Genomic DNA, 21,245 nt, shown 5'->3' with positions numbered 1-21,245 from the left:
ATTTAATTACCAAGAAAGCATTAAAAGAAGATGAAGGGAATAAACAGAATCACCGTACTAAAAATAAATAACTGACACTGAAATATTTTGAGATGTACCATATGAGTAGGAGCCAACTGTAATGAAAGAGTAAGTGAAAGCTGCATTGAAGGCATTGGCAAAAAATAAGGCTCCAGGAATCAATGGTATACTAATTGATTTGTTTCAATTAACAAATCCAGCCCTGGATGTGCTCAACAGTTTATGCCAGGAAATTCCCAAGAAAGGTGATCCAACAGAATGTGGAAAATATCAAACAATAGCATTAATATTACATGCAAGCAAAGTACTGCTGAAGATCATTCAAAAACAGCTGGAACAGTACACAGATAAGAAACTGCCAGAATTTCAAGCAGGATTTAAAATAGGTCATGGCACCAGGGATATCACTGCTGATGTCAGATGGATCCTGGATGAAAGTTTACTAGAAGAATATCTACATTTATGCTGTATTGACTATGCAAAGGCATTTGACTGTGTGAATCATAACACGTTCTGGCCAACATTGGGAAGAATGGGAATCCCTGAGCACTTAATGGTGCTCATATACAAACCTATACCCAGACCAAGAGGCTGTTGTGCAAACAGAGCAAGGGAACAATGCCAGGTTTAAACTGGGAAGGGAGTGCATCAGAATTGTATTTTACCTCCACACCTATTCAATCTGTAGGCTGAGCAAATTATTCAAGAATCTGAAATCTATGAAGAGAAATGTGGCATCAGGATCAGAGGAAAACTCATCAATAACTTGTGTTATGCAGATGACACAAAGTGAGGAGGACTTGAAGCATTTGTTGCAGAGAAATAATACAGACTTCAGTTAGGACTGCATCTTATTGTCAGGAAGACAAATATTCTTATCACTGGACTATAGGCAACATAATGACAGAGAAAAGACTCAAACACTCATCAACTTCATCTTAATTGGATCCACAATTAACACCTTTGGCAATAGCAGTCTGGAAATCAGGGATTTATTGCACTGGGAAAGTCTCCAGTTAAGATCCTCTCTAAATTATTGAGAAGAGATGATATCACTTTGAGGACTAAGGTGAATCTGATTTGGGCCATAGTCTTTCTGATCACTTGCTATGCATCTGAGAGCTGAACAATGAATAAGGTTGACAGAAAAATTGATGCCTTTGAGCTATGGTGTTGGAGAGGAGCGCTGAACATCTCATGTACTGCCAAAAGAAAAAGTTATGTCTTAAAAAGGGTGCAGCCAGAGTGTTCATTGGAGGCAAAGATGATGAGCCTTCATCTCACATACTTTGGGCATGTTGCTAGGACAGGCTAATCCTTGCAGAAGGACATGATGCTCAGAAAGGTGAAGGGTCAGCAAAGGAGAGGAAGACCCTCTACCAGATGGACTGACATGATAACTGCTCCAGTGGGCTCTGTCGTGTCAGGAGGTATGAGGATGTTACAGGGTAGGACAGGGTTCAGCTCTGTAGTTCATAGGGTTGCTATGGGTTGTATTTGACTCAACAGCACCTAACAACAACAATAACAACCTTTTAAATTGATTTCTAAATGGCCCCACGACTAACCACAGCAAACTCTCCAGAGATGGAAGGATAAAACTAAAAATATGAGCCAATCACATTGAACATCTCAAATGACATCCCTGCAGGAGGAATATTAACTCCTATTCCAACACACCAGGTTGAACAGATTCCTGGACCTGCCTGAAGAGCTATGTTAACAGTCAAGTGCTGATTCTGGTTTCTCAACATATTATTGTTCCCTTAAAGAGATATTTGTCCTAATTGTCCTTCCAAGAGATTGTAATAGAGCAGAAAGACTATTTGTGTATATACTGTGCATATATTTGTGCTATATACAAATTTTCCTGGGGCGATGAAGGCTGAATTAACCACAAAGCTAATCTGAACTCCTGAGATAATCTCTGAAAATTAAAAAAAAAATCCTTTGAAGTCTTGAAACTAAACAACAGTTTCATTTAAGTAATAAAGAAAACTAGTTATGGCTGGAATGATATATCAACAAGGAATGTCAGGAATCCAAGATGGATTCAGAAGAGGTTGTGACACAAGTGTTATCACCATTGATGTTGGGTGGGTCTTGGCTAAAAAGTAGAAAATACCAGAAAGATGTTTACTCATGTTTTATTATGCAAAGGCATGTGACTGTGTGTGTCATAACAACTTATGGCTAATACTGAGAAGCATGGGATCCCAGAACATTTACTTGTGCTTAGGCAAAATCTATATACAGACCAAGAAGTCATTCAAATAGAACAAGACAGCTGCATGGTCTAAACTGTATGGTTTAAATTGGGGGGGGGGGGGAAAGTGTGTCAGGTGTGTATCCTTTCTCCATACCTATTCAGACTGTATGTGGAGCAAATCATTTGAGAAGCTTGATGATATAAAGAGGAATGTAAGATCAAGATTAGAGGAAGACTAAAAAAATGAATAAAAAAAGATGACAGGAAGACTCATCAGCAACCCTGAGTCATGTAGGTAACGTAACTTTGCTTGCAGATAGTGAAGATTTACTGAAGAAAATAAAAGACTATAAAGTTTCAACATGAATTACATTTGAATAACAAGGTGACAAAAATCCTCACTACTGTATTAATAGATAATATCATTATAGATAAAGACTAAAATTATCAATGATTTCATTTTATTTGGATCCACAAGCAACCACTCATGGTCACTGCAGTCAAGAAACCAAGACATGTTATATTGGGGAAATCTTCTGTCAAGGACCTCTCCAAAATTCTAATGAGCAACAATATCAATTTATAGACTTAAGATGCTCCTGATGCAAGCCACCGTGTTCAATTACTTCTATATATCTGAAAGTTGGACAATGAATAAGGATGTTACATGAATAATAAATGCCTTTGAAATGGGTGTTGGCAAAGACTAATGAACATATCACTGACTTCCAAGAGAAAAAACAAGTCTGTCCCGAAGGAAGAGAACCAGAGTGCTCCTTAAAGACAAAGGTGGTGTAACTATAATTTGGGCATATTTTCAGGACAAAGGAGTCCTTGAAGAGAGGTATCACACTGAGAAAGGTAGAGAGTCAGAGAAGGAGAGGAAGACCCTCAATGAGATGACTGCCTCACTGAGTCTGAGCTAGTGAGGACGGTGCAGGACAGGGCAGGTTCGGATCTGTGCTCCACAGGGCGGCTATGCGTTGTAGTTGACTTGATGTCACCTAACAACAACTACAGTAGTAGAGAACGTCTGCCTTGGGCACTGTGCTCTTTCTAGGATTATCTCTGTGAGGTCAAATCTACAGCAGCCATTGGAAAGAGTAGATAGGAAACTTAGAAGGCAGTCAGGCTAATGTAATAGAGGTGGAACAATTGAGAAAAGGGTGAGAATGGCTGCCCAACTTGAAGAATGCAGTCAGTGTCACTGGACTGTGCAAGGGCGTTCTGATGGCATAGTGGAGCTGTGAGCCCCAAAGCTCATGCCTCCCTGGCAGCTCGAATGCACCAGCAGCTCAACAGGAGAAAGACGGACAATCACCTCCCGGGAGATTATAGAAAACTTGCAGGGCCAGCTATTAGTTGGTTCCAATTCAAGAGCAATGCGAGAGGTTAAGTGTTGTACAAGGAGAAACTGTCGAACTGGTGTATGTTCTGCTGTGTATACCCTCAACAACAAAATAAAATCAATCATGCAAAGGTTTGTTTTAAGGTAAAATTTCTTTTGTTCTTCAACAACATATGCCTCATGTACAATCACTGGTCTTTCTCCACTTGCAGCAAAGAAGAGTGAAGAAAATCAAAGATGGATGGAAACAATTAGCCCAAAGGCCTAGCGGGCCACAATAACATCAGGCTCCATGACCTTAGTATCGGGTTCTAAACCAGAAGAACAAGGTGGGGCCCAGATAGCACAACCTCCCGCTCTGAAGGGGATTTCATCAGAAAGGCCTGGCTTAGGAAAGAAGGTTGTAAAATAAAACTCAAGATTTTAAAAAAAGATCAGACTGAGGAGGAGCAGACAGACTGGTGGAATCCTTGGAACTATAGCCCTTAGGCACCATTCAGGTCTGAAACGGAACTCAACCTGTAGGTTAACTTTCAGCCTAAACCAGAAGGTATATAAGGCAGACAGCACCACTATGGAGTCCACAGAATGCAATTTGTGTAAAGAAATTCTTCATTCTTTACACCTATTAGAGATTCAAAGGGGAGCAGTTGCTCCAGGACAATGTTCAAACAACAAGAAAGACTTAAGAGAAGAAGCAGGAATAAAAATGGGAAGCACAGTGAGGAACTGAGTGGAGTTACAGCACAGGAACTGCAACCAGTGACATGAAACAAAGCATGTGTGGACTGCTTAATAGATGACTGAGCTGCTCTATCAATATCACCCAATGCACAGTAAAAAGAAAACCCCCAAAACCACAAAAAACAACAGAACTAACCAACATTACTCCTTTATGGGGATTATCTCCCAAATTCCTACCTTGAGAATGAACAGTGTGATTTTTTTAGGGGGAGACGAGATAAAAGAACATTGATACCATATACCCCTGGTGGTGGAGGCAATTAGAAGCCATGCTGCTAATCCAAAGACAGTGCCTGTCAGATTAAATCCACCAGCTACTCCAAGGGAGCAGAGACAGTAATGTTCTTCTGTGTGATTTATAGTCTCAAAAACCCAATAGAGGGTCAGTTATGACACAGTTTCAACTCAACGGCAATGAGGGTTTCTTCTGAGACCATCCTTTTATAAAAGAAATCCTTCCTTTGCCCTTCACTTCTATCTGGGATGATGGCCAAATGTACTCCAAATACAAGTTTTGGCCTTCAGTAAGACCTAGCAGTACAAAAAAGGGGAACTGATCTAAATTGGCCCTATCTTCTCCCATATAAGAAAGATGCCACATTACTTCTATAAGGGAGATTTCAGACAATCTAGTGATGTCAGACCTGCTAATAAAGCCAAAGGTGGTGCCTCTCTGGTAGTTCAAATCTTGTTCAATGGCTCCATGGTGGAAACATGGACACTCTCCTCCTCTGCAGTTTACAGCCTCTGAAACTCACTGGAGGGCAACTATATATCAGTTCCAACTCAAAGGCAATGAATTCAAGTTTTCTGAGTGTCCCAGTGGCACAATGGCTTAAGTGTTGGGATTCGAACTAGAAGGTTGGCTGTTTGAACCCACCGGTGGCTTTGCAGTAAAAGATGAGGCAGTGAGCTACTATTAGGATTCACAGCCTTAGAAACAGCATAGACCTACTATGTCCCATAGGGTCACTAGGAACTGGAATAGACTTGAGGCAGAAAGCTTGACTTGATTTCTTGAGTGACATCAATTATTTGTCTCTTTGACTAAAACAAAGGATACAGAAAATAGGCTTCTTTTAGGTACTGGGCTGTAGGAAATACACAATCGTTTTCCAGTGTTCACTTATACTCTGTCCTCATTAACAGACCAAATACAACACAACGTGAAGAAAGGAATGTGTGAAACACAATGTACATGAATGAAACACAATGTACGTGAACAAAACACAATGCATGCAAATTTAGTATGCAAAATTATTAAAGTAAGGATAGCACTATATACACTTAGAGGAATTTTCTTTTTTTCATTTTTTTGGGGAATTTTCAAAAATACGTTTTAACAGTTAACCTAAGAAAATTTATAAAATGAGGACCTCCTTTAGAAATATCAAATTTTTTAATATTTTTTGTTATTTTTTGTGTGTGTGCCATCAAATCAGATCTGACTGATACAGGAGAAGAGTGTTCCTCCTCCTCCAGCAGAGCATCTGGTGGATTTGAACTGTGTACCTCTGGGATTGCAGTGCAGCTTCTTGCCACTAGGCCACCAGAGCTCCCTTTAGAAATATCAAATTCTAAAACGACCTCAGGAATAAAAATCATTAAAACCATTGCTACAGTTTATTCTGCAGACTCCTGCTTTTTCCTGAAACCCATCTTTATCTCCTAGAAGGTTGGAATTAGTATATAGCCCCTCTGCTGTGAATGTATACGTGGAGACCAGACTTGAGTTTCTCTACAAACATCTTTAAACGCACCCTGTCTGAGGAAGGTGACCCTGTGGGACGAGCACATAAACACACACGCACAGGGCACACACTTGGCACACACTCACGCAACACAAAATAGTGTGGATTAACTAACACCTTGTCTACCAGACAGGAAACATCAGTAATGTGCCCTCTGGGAATATTTCTGGTTTCCTGTGACGGGAAGACTTTCTAAGGTAACACCATCATTAAGACTTACATATATGCTTTTATTTTGTGTGTGCAATTACTATAAAAGAGCAAGAATCTAATTAAGCTCTCTTGTCATTATTGTTGTTGTTGTAAGCTGTACTAAACATATATTCCCCTCCTTCCACTTTACTCATTAAATCCATAAGTAAGCCGTAAAAGCTGGTTTTCCCTACATTTGCCAACAGCTGTCAACGCCACTTCCTTTGTCTGTGTTGATTTCCAGAGAACAAGACAAGTCAGTCAGAGGGCGAGGGAAGCTAGCTGAGCCAGACAGAGGAAGCCTTCCAACCACCCAGATGTCCTTGAACTGATGCTGACTCACCACAACCCCACGTGTGTCAGAAGGCACTGTCATCCATGGGGTTTTCAATGGCTGAGGTTTCAGAAGTAGATCACCAGGCCTTTTTAGGAAGTGGGCATTTGTGTATGCCAGTAAGTCTGCTTTCCACTTACAACACCCCCATGTCACAAAGTAGAGCTGGCCCACAAGGTTTCTAGGCTTTAATCTTTACGGGCAAACAACCAGGTCTCGCTCCTGTGGAGCCACAAGTTGAGTTTGAACCACCAACCACAAGGTTAGCAACTGAGCTTGGAACCAATTATACCACCAATGCCCCTTATCATCACAGAAAGATTTTTAGGTCCAGCAACTGGCATCACAGATACTTTTCAAACTCTCATACAATATAAGTAGACTCTAATAACCAAAGACCGTAAGCAGGAGTGGCATCCACTTCCTAAATAACATGCCTCTGGAAACTATGAATTTTGATAAATAATGAGGGTTAAAGAATGGCTTCAGGCCTTTTGTTCATAGGTCACTATGAGACATGCTCAACTTGATAGCAATCAACAACAACAATAACCAAAGAAACACAATTCAATTCAGCTCTATTTAGAAAATCAAACTAAAAGCACTATAATTAATCCAAACTGTAGGATTAGGATGATAATAATCAGAGTATAGGTCAGCTGATTAATCCTATCCTCCAGGAAATATTTATCTAGCATTTATGTAACATTCAGGGCACAATGTATTTAAACCTTGGGTATGTCACCAGGAGACCTAGTCAAATATTACCCTATTTGCCAAATTAAAAAAGGCACAGCAGAAAGTTATCCATGTGTCCTGGCTGTAAATGTTCAGAAACATATGACTATAGGCAAGGAATACTCTAATAAAAGAGGAGATGGCAATGGAAAGACTGAGCTCAATTTTAGTACTTTTCTTTTTCATTTTTAAAGAAAAGCCACACGATAGTGTACAATTTTCAAAAGAAAAACAAGGACGTTAGATTAACATTAATTCTAAACAGTTTAAAAAACTCATTGCTGTGAAATTAGAAATCGAAGCCACCCACACCTGACCATCTATCAGGTATTCAGAAGCTATAAATCACATAGATTGCCCATCTTTCTGCCAAGGAGCAGCTGGTGAATTCAAACTGCCTGCCTTTGTACTGGTGTTGCAACTTCTTACCCACTAGACCACCAGTGTTAAGGCTAATATCTAATCAGTTAGATATAAAGAATATTAACAGGGAGAACTACATTGCTATTAAGCCTAAAGTTAAGGAAACAATGATAAAATAAAAATTAATTTGTTTTATAAATTAGAGGACTTCAATCTCAAAGTTAAATGTGAAAAAGCTAAGTAATAGAACTGATAAGAGGCCTACTGTAATACATTATTAGTATATAGCTAGTAGTGTACTTAATGACCCATTTGTGCTTTTGGAATCTAGAAAGGGGCAGTTGAAGAAGGGATGCTCAGTGCGATCTGGCGTCACATGGGTAAATCACGAGGAGATTCAAGGGTGACACCAAGCTCGAGAGTCACTACCTGCCTGCACAGGTAATTGAAGAAATCACAGATGAGGGCAAGTGCAAGGGGAGAAGGGAAATAGTAAAGAATTGGTACAAAAGGAAAAAAGAATTAGGAAGAAGAAGAAGACAAAGAATGATAACAGTGCCTGGTAAATGGATCGAGAAGCTGTGCTATATTCACACAATGGAATACTACACTGCATTGAAAAACAAAGAACTCATGCAGTATTATACAAAATGGGTGACCCGGGAGGACATTATGCTGAATGAAATATCTCAGTCATAAAGAGACAAATAGTGCATAATGTCACTGCTATAAAACAGGACTGACATGGGGGTTGGAAGGAAACTAAGAAAAGAGGTGATAAATAAAAAAGGAATATATGATTAGGTAGTATTAGGATGACAAGAATCCAGAATAAGAGCTGCATAGTCAAGTGGACTGGGGTGGGGGACTGTATAACAATGAAAGAGGGTTTTTTCCAAAGAAAAAAGCAAACAAAGAGGGAGGGGGCAGGAAAGAAAATGCGCAACCATGAATGAATAGAAATCGAAGTTCTCTATAAACTTTCATCAAAAATCTCAATTAAAAAATATCACAAGGAAAAAACAAACAAAAGAACCCAAACAGAGCCTGGGGTATTACTCTGGGCACCTATTGATTGTCTATTAGCTAATCAACAGAACAGAACCCAAAAGACTGCTTTCTGAAAAGAAAATGATGTTATTAAAATAAGCAGCAGCAAGGGGGGTAATGGGAAGGTCAGTTTGTCTCTGGGTTGGGACATAAAAGAATAGTATCACCCTTTCAATTGCAGTCTCTAGGGATGAAAGAAAAGCTCAGGGGAATGAAGTAACAGAGACCTGGATAAAAGCAGGAAGATAGAGAAAGACATAATTCTGACAGGCACCTACTTCCTCCATGTGTCCCAAATGTTGTGCAGAGGCTGAGACTAAGAGAAGGGGGTCTGTCTGTGCTGGTACCATCTTGCCATACTGACCCTGACTTGGTGACCTTGGGCAAGGCTTTTAACCCTTCAGTTTATCATTTTTCGTCTGTAAATCAAGATCTGTCTAATAAAGGAGAGAACTCTGGTGACATAATCCCTAGGGTGTTGTGCCAAAGACTTTGCTTCTCTAAGTTTGAATCCATCAGTACCTCTAAGGGAGAAAGAGACGCGCAAACTCCTCTTGTGCAAATTAGAGCTTCCAACCCTACGGGAATGAGTTTTTTAAAGATCTCATAAGGCAATCCTGGTGGCAGAGTGTGGAATATATTGGGTTGCTAATCACAAGGTCGGCAGTTCAAATCTACCAGTCACTCCAGTCTCCTCCCACAAGGATTTACAGCTTCCTTGGTGGGTATCTATGAGTGGTAATGGACTCAACAGCAACAGGTGAGATTTACGATTTCTTGTAGTGTTAGAATGTAGTGGCTTAATATTTTAGGAGTTATGTAAACTATTCCAGCTTTCTACTTTAACTCCTTGCAAGGAGAAAGTTTAGCCTTTTTCTTCCCTTGCTATGAGGAAAGAAGTATAGCCACTGAGTAAAAGCATAGATTCTGGAGGCAGAAGGCTTGAACTGAAGCCCCAGATCTGCTATCTGGCAGTTGTGCAACTCTGCTTCATTAACTTCCACATGAGAGAAAAGTTTCTGACTCGTAGGGCTGCTAGTGCCTGGAAACAGCAGGCCTGGCGCACGGCACGCATTCAGTGGGTGCTATGAAGTCTAAAAAGAAGAACTTCAGCAACGTTTTCCCTGTTGACTTATTTCAATCAGCTCGGCTGTTCAGCACTCACTTCATCTGCAGTCACTAATTCAGCAGCTGCTCCAGCTCTGAGATACGGGGGCCCTGTGTGCCCACAACCCTCATCGCCATGGGAGGCAGTTTGAAACGTGAAAGGCACAGAGCTATGAAGAAATCTTCTTCAGCTTCCCTGTGTCCATCTGCAGTGGTTGGACCCTCTCTAGAAACATCTTGGCTTATTTCTTGTGCAAGTTAAAAAAACACTTTTTAATATGAAAGGAACCTGCATAATTGATTATTCATGAATAATTGCTATTGTTGTTAGGTGCCATCGAGCCAATGGACTCACAGCAATCTTATGAACGACAGATCCAAGCCCTGCCCCATCCTGTACCACCTCACTGCATGAGCCCCGTGGTGCAGTAACTGTGCCACCCCACCTTGCTGAAAGTTTCCTCTTTTTCACTGACCCTCTGCTTTTCCCATCACAATGTCTTTTCCCAGGGGACACTATCACCAAATATTGTGCCTTGAGAAAAGTCTTTGGGAGACAAGAAATCAAAATCTCAGAGTTCTGGTCTTCTTGTAAACAGCATTTTAGTAAGTTGGGTATCTGTTAAGGAGGGTAACAATGAAAGCTATACTTTAGAAGAGAGGGACAGGTAGGGCTGTATGGCTGAAAGGGAATTGTGTTTGGAGCCCAGCACAGGTGGACTGCTTTTAACCACAAAATGGAACCACTTAGAGACTTCAATTCATCTGGAAAATGGGTATAATAATATTAACTTCAAGGTAGGTTATGAAGACTAGACGAGATCAGACATAAATAAATTATGGCAAATACAAAAATCATGTTCATCAACACCAATGAAAATTGTGCAAAACCAAATGGAGTCAAGTTGAATAGTCAATTGACAAGAAATTATGCCACATCTAAGTCCTTGTTGAATCGTGGGGATACAGGAGGATGGAGAGGGTGGAAGAGCATGCATTTATTCACTTACAGAGATATTTTCACTTTCAAAACATGGTTCAGCTGCCTCAGTGCATAGCATGCTGACTGAGTCATCCCTGATTACATGCAGGACAAACCCTCAGGAAAAAGTTATTTACTTATTAACTTATCTTGTGAACTCAAACATAGGAATTTCAGAGTTACAAGTATGTGCATACAACACAACACACCTTCGCATCTCCTGAAGGCACTGTATCCTACCAAGAGTAACCTGTGCTCAGAACGGCCCTGATGTAGTCAATCAAGATTAAATTCATCTCTGATTTAAGCAATGAAACATTAGAAGACATTTCAGGGTTTTGAGAGGGAGTATTGAAATGCATAAAGGATAAACTTTTTGAAAGTTTCAGCACTTAAGTACAGGTAGCATTTGCTACAATACAAAACTTAACACTAAGCAACTGACATGTGCTGACAACAATGCTGAGGTAAATATCATTGTTAAATGGCTAACACACCTGGCTTGGAAAGTTTGAAGGCTTGAGAAAGCTTGGCGGTTTGAGTCACCCAGAAGCATCTTCAAAGAAAGAACAAGTGCTCTACTCACAAAAATTGAGCCACTGAAAAAACCTAATGCTACAGAGTTCCAATTATGACATGCATGGTGTCACCATGAGATACACTCAACTTGAGGATGACTGGGGGTAAATATTAGTATTATCCACATTTTAGAGAGGAAGAAGTGGAGGCTTCATGAGGTAAAGTACTAAGTCTGACTGACTTTCCCCAAAACACACGTGACCAGTCAGTGATGAGGCCAGGCCTTGACCATGAGCCGCCCACTCTAGGGAGCAGGCACATCAACTGACACACAGAAAACTCATTTATGTGTGACCTTCCTGGTCAGACAATCCTGAAAATGGAGGGGTCAGTGAGCTTGGGTAAGAGACATTGCTGGTAACTCCCAAAAAAATGGAGAGGAGAATATATATTTCTATTTCTATTTCTATATATACTCTACAAAATATGTTTTCAGTATAATACATGAACAGTGAATTGTCCTAGAACACACACACACAAAGTTCATACCTTCATTTTTCATGATGTAATGGACAATCTGCCCAACAGTGTCACTATTTTCATTTATACTGTCGTTCAGTTCTGAAAGAGAGGAGGAGAGGGTAGAAAGCATTACATTAGTCATCGGTATCAAGTCAATTAGTCATTCTAGGTTAGAGACCTAGGTCTCACAGAATGACCTCCAGAAGGGTCCAAGGATCAATCATTCTAAGAGACCAGGCTGGCTTCCTTCAGCCAGAGTGCCTAGATATATAATCACATCTTTAACTTTAGATACATAAAAGGAAAGTCCCAGAATGCTTCATTAGTCTCATTCTAGAATACACTTTCCTAAACACCTTCCCAAGAAATACTAGTGCCACAGTGCATAAAGTACCAGGCTATTAACTGAAAGATTGGCAGTTCGAATCCATCTGTAAAAAAAGTGGCAGATTTCTCCTGTAAAGATTTACATCTCAGAAAACTGAAGGGAGGATGGCTATGAAGAGTCAGAAACACTTGGATGACAGTGTGTAAACATTTCCCACTTTCACAATGATTTCATGCATTTATACCCACCCTTAGCACTGCTGGCCCTGTCTCATCATTTTCTTAAATCTCCTTGGCTTTTATTTTAATGACAGACTTAGAGAGTCAAGTGTACTATTTCCAAAAATTGATTATTTTTTACCCATGTTTATAAGATTCTTGGCTCCCTTAAGAACTTTAAAATATACTCCCAAGATATCTTAAAGTCATGATGATTTGTTCACAAGCTCAATTTACTTAGGAGAGACTGCAGACTAGCAGTATATATAATATTGTTTTTGTTTTTTAATTTAGGTTGTTTATTTGTCATTTCAATGAACATCTACAGAGATTTTGGAATTCCATTCATTCATTGTTGCACCCTTCTCCCCGCACAAACCTCTCCCCCCACCCCCTGTTTGCTCCTCTCCTTGAAAAGCAAAAGAAAAACTCCCTCATTGGTACACGATCCCCCCCGCACCTCCCCAAACCCCACCCCTACCCCCAAATATAATCCACTCTGCAACCCTCATTGCATACTCCTACGATAAAAATAATGCCCTAAAATATAATACTTTTAGACGTCAATGCCGTATAATATTGTTTTTAAGTGACATTGAGTTGTCTCCAACTCATAGTGGCTCTATATTCAATAGGAAACACCCTACCTGATCCTATGCCATCATCACAGTCTTTACTGTGTTTTGTTAACTCCATTGTTACAGTCACCATGTCAATCCATTTTACCAATGGTCTTCCTCTCCTTCCTTGATCCTCTACTTTACCAAGGATGATGTCCTTTTCCAAGAACTGGTGCCTCCTGACCACATGCTCAAAATACATATGGGGTTATGAGTTTATTGTTCAAAATGGCTTTCCTAGTCAGTGACTTTGACTTTCAATATGTGACTGGGTGGGAACATAAAACAGGCTGTGTATAAAAAACTCCCGATGAGAATGATCCGTTTTCCCATCCTATCAAGTTTAAACTGAGCAAGTTCAGTAACAGAAGATGGGAATTTCACTATCGGCAAGGATGAAGCAGTAGCAAAGGCCAGAGATTTCTGGGCAGGTCAGACTGGGATCTACACGAGAGCAGAGAACCAGAGACCCAACACGAGACGGAGCTCACTTGGTACTGCTGCTCAGAGCCAGAACCAGGAGCCTTTGCTCAAACCTGCTGGAGAACTGCTGAGAAGACAGCAAGACAGGCAAGACTAAGAGCTGACCTAAGCTGTGAACTTGAAGGCTGAGGGTCTGTAAGCATGCTTGAGATGCTGTCCTGAATGAGGAATTTTATGTGTTATCAACCTGCTTGTTAACTTATCTAATAAGCCCCATAAACATGAGTGTCCTGCTGTGAGGTCTATGTGTCCTTTGCAACAGATTTTGGACCCAGTAATAGAGCAGTCCAATTGATGCTGGAATTAGTAGAAGCAGGTGCAGGAGCATGGGGGACAGGTCTAACGTCATAGGAATTCATTTTATACTGGGGATGCTATTGTTAGGGGCAGTTCCCCCTTGTGGAGTTAACAGAGGTCAGAAGCAACTATTCCTACACTGTTCCTAAATTTTTTTTAATCGTTAGTGAAATGGCATGTTACCATGCCTGCTTCCAAGAAGCACCCCAGCTGTGCCACTTCCAAGATAGACTTATTTGTGCTTTTGACGTTGTATAGTATATTCAACAGAATAGAAATGGCAGAATGGGACAGAAGAAATGATGCCTTTAGACTGTGGTGTTGGACAAGAGCGCTAATTATTTCATGGACTGCCAAAAGAACAAACAGGAGCTCTGGTGGCCTAGTGGCAAGGAGCTACAACTACAATCCCAGAGGCGCATGGTTCGAATTCACCAGATGCTCTGCTGGGGAAGGAGGGACAATCTCCTCCTGGACCAGTCAGATCTGATCTGATGGTACACTCACACAAAAATAATAAAATGAAAAAAAAATTTAAATAAAAAGAACAAACAGATACATCTGTGGTGCAGTCAGAATGCTCCTTGGAGGCAAAGATGATGAAGCTTTGTCTCACATACTTTAGGCATGTCTCTAGGAGGTTATTCCTTAGAGAGGGAAATCATGCTGGAAAAGGGGGAGGGATTGTGAAGGAGAGAAAGACCCTCAACCAGGTGGATTAACACAGTGATTGCAGCAATGGGCTTGAGTGTGTAAGAGATTGGGACCGTGACAAAGGATAGGTTCAGATCTGTTGTTCATAGGGTCACTATAAGTCGTACTCAACTCAACAGCACCTAACAACAACAACAACAGTATATTCAACAAGTCTGGAAAAAGTAAAACCTCTCTGAAGTCAGTCAGCATGCTTTGTTTCAATTAAAGAAGTAGGAAGAGTGAAACCTAGTTGACTAAGAGTGAGTCAAGGTGTACAAGGTCCTACCCACTTTGTCCGGCAAGCATGTCCTCCATCCAGCTGACCAGTTTTTTTCCTATGTTAATAGAAGCATTTGGTTTTGCAGTGAAATGCTGACTGCTAAGCCAGTCTACAGAGGAGTTGTGAAGGAAGTGAGGAGGAGGTTCTGTTCTCTGTTGACAAACACTCAGCTTGGGTTTGCTCATGAGTTTACACATGACTCATCTCTGCCTCAAAGGTCAGTGGGGGTGGGAAAAACCAACAGGCAGGCATACTGGCAAGGAATGAGGAACCTCCCCCCAAATCACAGCCCAGGCTTGCAGGAAGGATGGCCTCCTCTAAATGTCACCTTTCTGAAAAAAGAAAAGAAAAAAAAATCCCTTTGAGGACTGAAAGTTGTGGGGAGAAACATTTACTATGCCCTCAAGACTCAAGTCAGGAAATGACCCTAATGAATGACCAAAAAACATCCACAGAGAAAATAGCTCTCAGGTTTTATGAGAAAGGCTACTGCCAACTCAAGGCTAATAAAAATTAATACACGGCTGAAAACTCACTGGACAACGGAATACTATACAACATTAAAAACAATGAAATTAAAAAAAACAATGAAATAGGAAAACATTACACAACATGGGAGAATATTGAGAACATTGTGCTGAGTGAAATATGTCAGTCACAAAAGGACAAATACTACATAACATTGCTATTATAAAATAGGGCAAATATGGGGGGTCTGGAGAGGAAATGGGGAAAGAGTAAATGGATATGAACACTGCATTAGATCAGATGAGGGGAAGAACTGTCTGAAAGAAATATGTTGTTATTGTCGCTTGTGACTCATAGAGGCCCTATGTACAATATCCCTGAAACCTGCTCTATCCTGTGCTAACCTTATTGTCTCTGATACACCTAGCCTCATTTCTCCATTCACTGAATCTATCCATCTCATCGATGGTCTTTCTTTCTCTGTCCCTCAACCCTTCCAAGTGTGATGTCCCTCTCTAAGGACTGGTCCCTCCTTGCAACATGCCCGAAGTATGTCAGACAAAGCCTCAGAATCCTTGCATCCAAGGAGCGCCCTGGCTTCAATCTCTCCAGGACAAAGCTGTTGGTTCTCCTAGAAGTCCAAGCTATATTCAACACTCTTCTCCAGCACCATCGCTCAAAGGCATCAATTCTCTTTCTATCATCTCTAGTCATGTCAAGCTCTCTGATGCATGATAAGCAATTGCAAAGACTTTGCCCTGGGTCAGGCGTCATCTTAGTCTCTAAACAAACATCATTGCTCTTTGGTACTCTGCAGAGATCCCCGAGAGCAGACTTTCCCAATGCAATACAATTATGAATTATATGTATTAGAACAATCTGGAACAAGGAGTGTATTGTGGCGTGGGCTGGGGGAGGGGGGGTTGTTGGAGAAGAGGAGAAAATGTTCAATAATGAATAAGTAAAAGAAAAAGAAAACTCATTGGAGGGTTAGTTATCAGTTGGTTCTGATGGGCTCGCAGTGGGTAAAAGTGAGCTCAGCCCACAGGTAACAAATACCAGTTCCTGCATGCTTCTACTGCATGTCCATAATGATTTCTTTTATATACACCAATTCTACCACACAGCTTTAAAATAAGACTCTTTCAACAAAAGTCCTAAAAACAGTGATTCCTACTTAATATTCCCACCATTCTTATTAGCATCTTATTCAACAACAACAACAAAAAATAGTTGGGATTAACATTTACTGAGTGTCAAGGACAAAATGCATCTTCTCCCTAAATTTCAGTCATTCAAGGAAGAACCCACTGTTCTCATTTTAATTTTATATTTGAGAACAGAGATTTGAAAAGACATAAATGATGTAAGCCTGACGACAAATAAGCAGAAATTAGTTGATAGGTACTTAAGGAATGTGTGTGAAATAAGTGAAAGTCCTTGGGTATATAGTTAATGCACTTCAGTGCTACCCATGAGGTTGGCACTTCAAATTCCCCTTGAGGTGCCCTGAAAGAAAGGCCTGGCAATGTACTTCCAAAAATACAGCCACTGAGAACTCTGACATATGCAGGCTCACCCAGAGTTGGAACCATCTTGATGGCAACTGGTTTTTAAATCACTCAAAGCAAGGACTCAACCTGTGGGTGTGATTACTTCAAGATCTACACTTACACTGCACTTCACTATCTGCTGTTACAATGATTATTTTGCCCCTGACTGATGAGAAACACACGACTGGGTTCCTCTTTAAAATATCCTCCCTCCCCAGCTCTGCCTACAAAGAGGCCAGGCTCTTTACCTATCTTCTCAACCTTTTCTTCTTCGACCTCTTCTTCGGCTTCCGTTGTGCAACGGTACCCTTTCTTCTTGAGCAGATGGCAGATGAGGACACCAAGGAGACCCATGATAAAGAAGACGGGGACCAGAGCATACGCGATGTACTTGGCGTGTCCGTTCTCAGCATTGTTGGTGGGCGATGGCGTCGTCTCTGTCCCAGAGTGCAGCGTCTGGCTACCACTGTTGTCTACAGAGGGAAACACGCAGGGCTGCATTAGATTTCTATCAGGGACACGGACAAGGAAAAATTGAACCCATCAGGATATTTTCAGATCAAATCAGAGCTATGAGTCTTTCAGAAAGGAGAGGGTCTGGAGCCCATGGCACCCAGGAGGAGAGCAGGGCCCTAGAGGCTGAGCTCACCAGCTAGGTCCTGATGCGCAACCTCTTCTCATGCAATGTGCTACCTCTGAAGACTCGCTGGAGGGTCATCATGAGCCAGAATGGACTCGACAGCAGTGGCTTTGGTTGGAGTTTGGCTATAGGGCTTTATGGAGATGAAATAAATGTACACATGTAAGACACTTAGGATCACGTCTGCAAAATAGGAAATACTCAATAAGCTCTGTATGTTGTTATTAATATTGTTATTATGACTTTATCAGATTTTGTTTTCTATTATTTTGTTATTTATTCCCTGTAAGCGAGGGTAATAAATTCCAGAAAGACCCACCAAACTGTACAATTATTCTGCCACAACCACGCCACCAAAAAACCAAAGCTGCTGCTGTCGCGTTGATTCTGCTCACGATGACTCCAAGTGTTACGGGACAGAACTGCTCCTTGGGATTTTCTTGTCTGTGATCTTTACAGATGTAGCCTGCCAGGCCTTTCTTCCATTGCACCAATGGGTTGAGTTCAAATCACTAACCTTTCGGTCAACAGCTGAGGACAGTTTGTACCACCCAAGGACCAATTACTGTGGAGTACTAATACAATTTCATCAGAGGGTACCCACTGATCTATAGAACGCGAGTCAGCACTGCAAACCAAGAAGTTATTCAACCGCAAAGGAATCTGCAGACAATTTCCCCATATTCACAGGACAGATACTGGTGGTCAGAAGACTAGCAGGGGCTTCTTTACCGAGCAATCATTTTCTCTCTGCATCTCAAGCTCATCAAGCACCTCACGTCTCCCCACCAATCTTCAGCCCTGCTCCTATCACCTATCTCCCCCTATACATACACACACTTTGCTGTTTCTACCAAAAGTAATACCACTGCTTCTTGTTGTTATGTGCTGCTCTCAAGTTAGAACTGACTCAGAGCTAACCCTCTATCTAGGGGTTTTTCAAAGGCTGTAAATCACACAGGAGATTGTCAATCTTTCTCCCTCAGAGCAGCTCATCGTTTTGAAGTGCCTGATTTGGGGTTGTCAGCACACTTGCTTACACACTAGGACACTAGAGTTCCCTAGAAACTGCTAGAATGGCCAAAATGAGAGGGATGGTAGAGTTATCACTAAGAGACATTTACGGCCAGAATTCATTCATTTAAAAAATATTTATTAAGCACCTCTTAAGGGAGCTTTCGTGGCCTAGTAGCAAGAAGCTGCCCTGTAATCACAAAGGCAGACAGTTTGGGGCCACAGCTGTGGAAGAAGGATGGGCAGTCTCCTCCAGTGCAATTAACTGCCTCTGAAAACCCATCAGAGGGTTAGCTGTGGGTTGGTTCTGACTCTACGATACACAACAAAAAGCAGCTATTATATGAAGAGCATTATTACAGGCATGTGAAACATCAGCAAAGAAAAGAAACAAAAGATGCTTTATGTTCCAAAAATTTTGTAAATTAATATCTTGAATATGAAGAAGGAAAAGGCAAGGTGAGAATGCAAAAAAATAAATAAATATGGAAGCAAGTACTTTTCAGTATTTGTTCAGTGGGCCAAATTAAAAAAATAAAATTCTTGATTGCATGGCCTTTATGTACTGAGGTCCATGATGACACTGAATGGCATACATGTGCCTCCTGTCATCCTGGAGCTTTTACAAGAACAATGGCGTGGGAGAAGGGACATAGTTTTACTCTGAGTATAACTTAGCTCTCAAGAAATAAACCTTGCTTTGGGATGCAGGCCACACATAAAGATCTATGCTGGTGGTATGCCCAGACCCAAAAAGATTCACCTGGAAGTTTCAGGAGGTCAGGACTAGTAGCTGTTGTTAGGTACTGTCAAGTCAACTACAACTTTCAGCAATCTTATGACTAACAAGTCAGAAGCCCGTGCTTTCCTCACAATCTCTGATACGTTGTTGTATACCATCAAGTCAGAACCAACCCGTAGCTGGCACTCCAGCGTGTTTTCACAGACAGTTAATTATACAGGAGGAGAGTTTCCCATCTTTCTCCCATGCAGCAGCTGGTAGAGTTGCCAGCACAATTCCATATCACTAGGCCACCAGAGCTCCCTACAACTGGCCAAGAAAATCCAGTCTAAGGAAAATCAAGGCTGAGAGAGTCTCCTGGTTGGTGTAAGGTGCGCAGTGTACTCTCTCTGAAACAGGGGAGCCCCACCAAGGGACCTTCTCAGACTTCACCTGTGCCTCTCTCCCTTGAGATGATCCTAGTTTACAGCCTTTTATCACAATAAAACCATAATACTTAGTCATATAATAATTTCTGTGAGTTCTATGAGTCATTCCAGCCAAGTAATGAACCCAAGGACACTGTAATCTTAACTTGTAAAGCTTAACCTAATCCTGGGGTGGAGATACAGCTGGGGGGGAGGGGAGAGCGAGCAAGGGGAGAGAGAGAAGGGGAGGGAGAGGTGGGCAGATCATGACAGCGTGAAAAATGATGGAGAATCCAGAGAGGCAACACAGACAACTATGGTATAAGACCACTGTTATAAAAAGGTAAGGAAATAGTCATACAAAAATAAATTCAATCATGGGGCGGTAACAGGAATGGGAAGGGAGGGAGTTACTGTACCTGTTGTTAGATGCCCTTGAGTGAGTATAATTCATAGTGACCCTAAGAAGAACAGTTGACCTGAACTATACCCTGGCCTGTGTCATCCTCATTTCTGACACACTCAAGCCAAATGCTGAAGTCCGTGTCAATCCATTTTATTGAAGGCATTCTTCTTCTTCACTGACCCTCCATTATTCCAAGCATGGTGTCCTTTTCCAAGAAACAGCCTCACCTCATTACATACCCAAGTTATGAAAGAGAAAGCTTCACCATCTTGGAATCCAAGGAGCACTCTGGCTGTACTTTTTCCAAGATATATTTGTTTGTTCTTTTGACAGGCCTAGAGATATTCAGCACTCTTCTTCAGCACCATAACTCAAAGGCATCAAGTCTTATTCTGTTTTCCTTATTCATTGTCCTGCTCTCTGATGTGAAGCAATTGATTGAGAAGACCATGGCCTGAATCAGGTGCACCTTAGTCTTCAAACTGACATCATTGCTCATCAGCATTTTGGAAAGGTCTGTGACAGCAGACTTGTCCAATGCAATACATCTCTTGAGTACTAGTACCAAGTATATTGATTGTAGATTCAAGCAACATGAAATCATTGACAAGCTTCAATTTTTTCTCCATCTATCTTAATCTTGACTGCTGATCTGTGGTGTTTTCTTGATGTTGAGATGTAATCCATTTCAAAGGCTGTAGTCATTGATCTTCTGCAGCAAATGTTTCATATCCTCCTCACTTTCAGCAAGCAAGGTTTGCTTCAGTATGCAAAGTTGTGCCATCTGCATAATTCAGGTTGTTGCTGAGTGTTCCTCCAATCTTAATGCCACATTCTTCTTCATAGTGTCCAGTTATGCAAACTATTTGCTCAGATTGAATAGGAAATGGAGAAAGTATACTACCTTAACACACATCCTTCCTGATTTTAAACCATGCAGTGTTCCCCTGCTCTGTTCAGACAACAGCTTCTCGTTCTAGGTATAGATTCCATATGAGCATAATTACATATTCTGAGATTTCCATTTTTGTCGACATTAGCCATACTTTTGTTATGATCCACAAAATCGAATATATGTATGTATTGTTGTTGTTATGTGCCATCGAGTCATTTCCAACTCATAGCGACCCTATGCACAACAGCTCTAAACCCTGCTCTATCCTGCGCCAACTGCACCGCCTCTGACACACCCATCCCGATTACCCCAGTCACC

General features: G+C 41.1%; 1 protein-coding gene across 1 annotated transcript in view; it reads right to left on the bottom strand.

The window, feature by feature from the left end:
• Nucleotides 1-21,245, bottom strand: part of RELL1 (RELT-like 1) — a 103,632-nt gene that overhangs the window by 21,969 nt on the left and 60,418 nt on the right. Inside the window, exons 2-3 of the mRNA XM_006895412.1 lie at nt 17,072-17,296; nt 11,908-11,979 (exon numbers count right to left, since the gene is read on the bottom strand). Coding sequence (XP_006895474.1) covers nt 11,908-11,979; nt 17,072-17,296 — 297 coding nt within the window. The remainder of the gene's footprint in view (nt 1-11,907; nt 11,980-17,071; nt 17,297-21,245) is intronic.

Source organism: Elephantulus edwardii, unplaced genomic scaffold (genome assembly GCF_000299155.1).
Source record: "Elephantulus edwardii isolate Elephantulus edwardi_28Jun2011 unplaced genomic scaffold, EleEdw1.0 scaffold00167, whole genome shotgun sequence".
Classification (NCBI taxonomy): domain Eukaryota; kingdom Metazoa; phylum Chordata; class Mammalia; order Macroscelidea; family Macroscelididae; genus Elephantulus; species Elephantulus edwardii.
The sequence above is the reverse complement of the archived record's forward strand: the minus strand, read 5'-3'. Positions and strand labels throughout refer to the sequence as shown.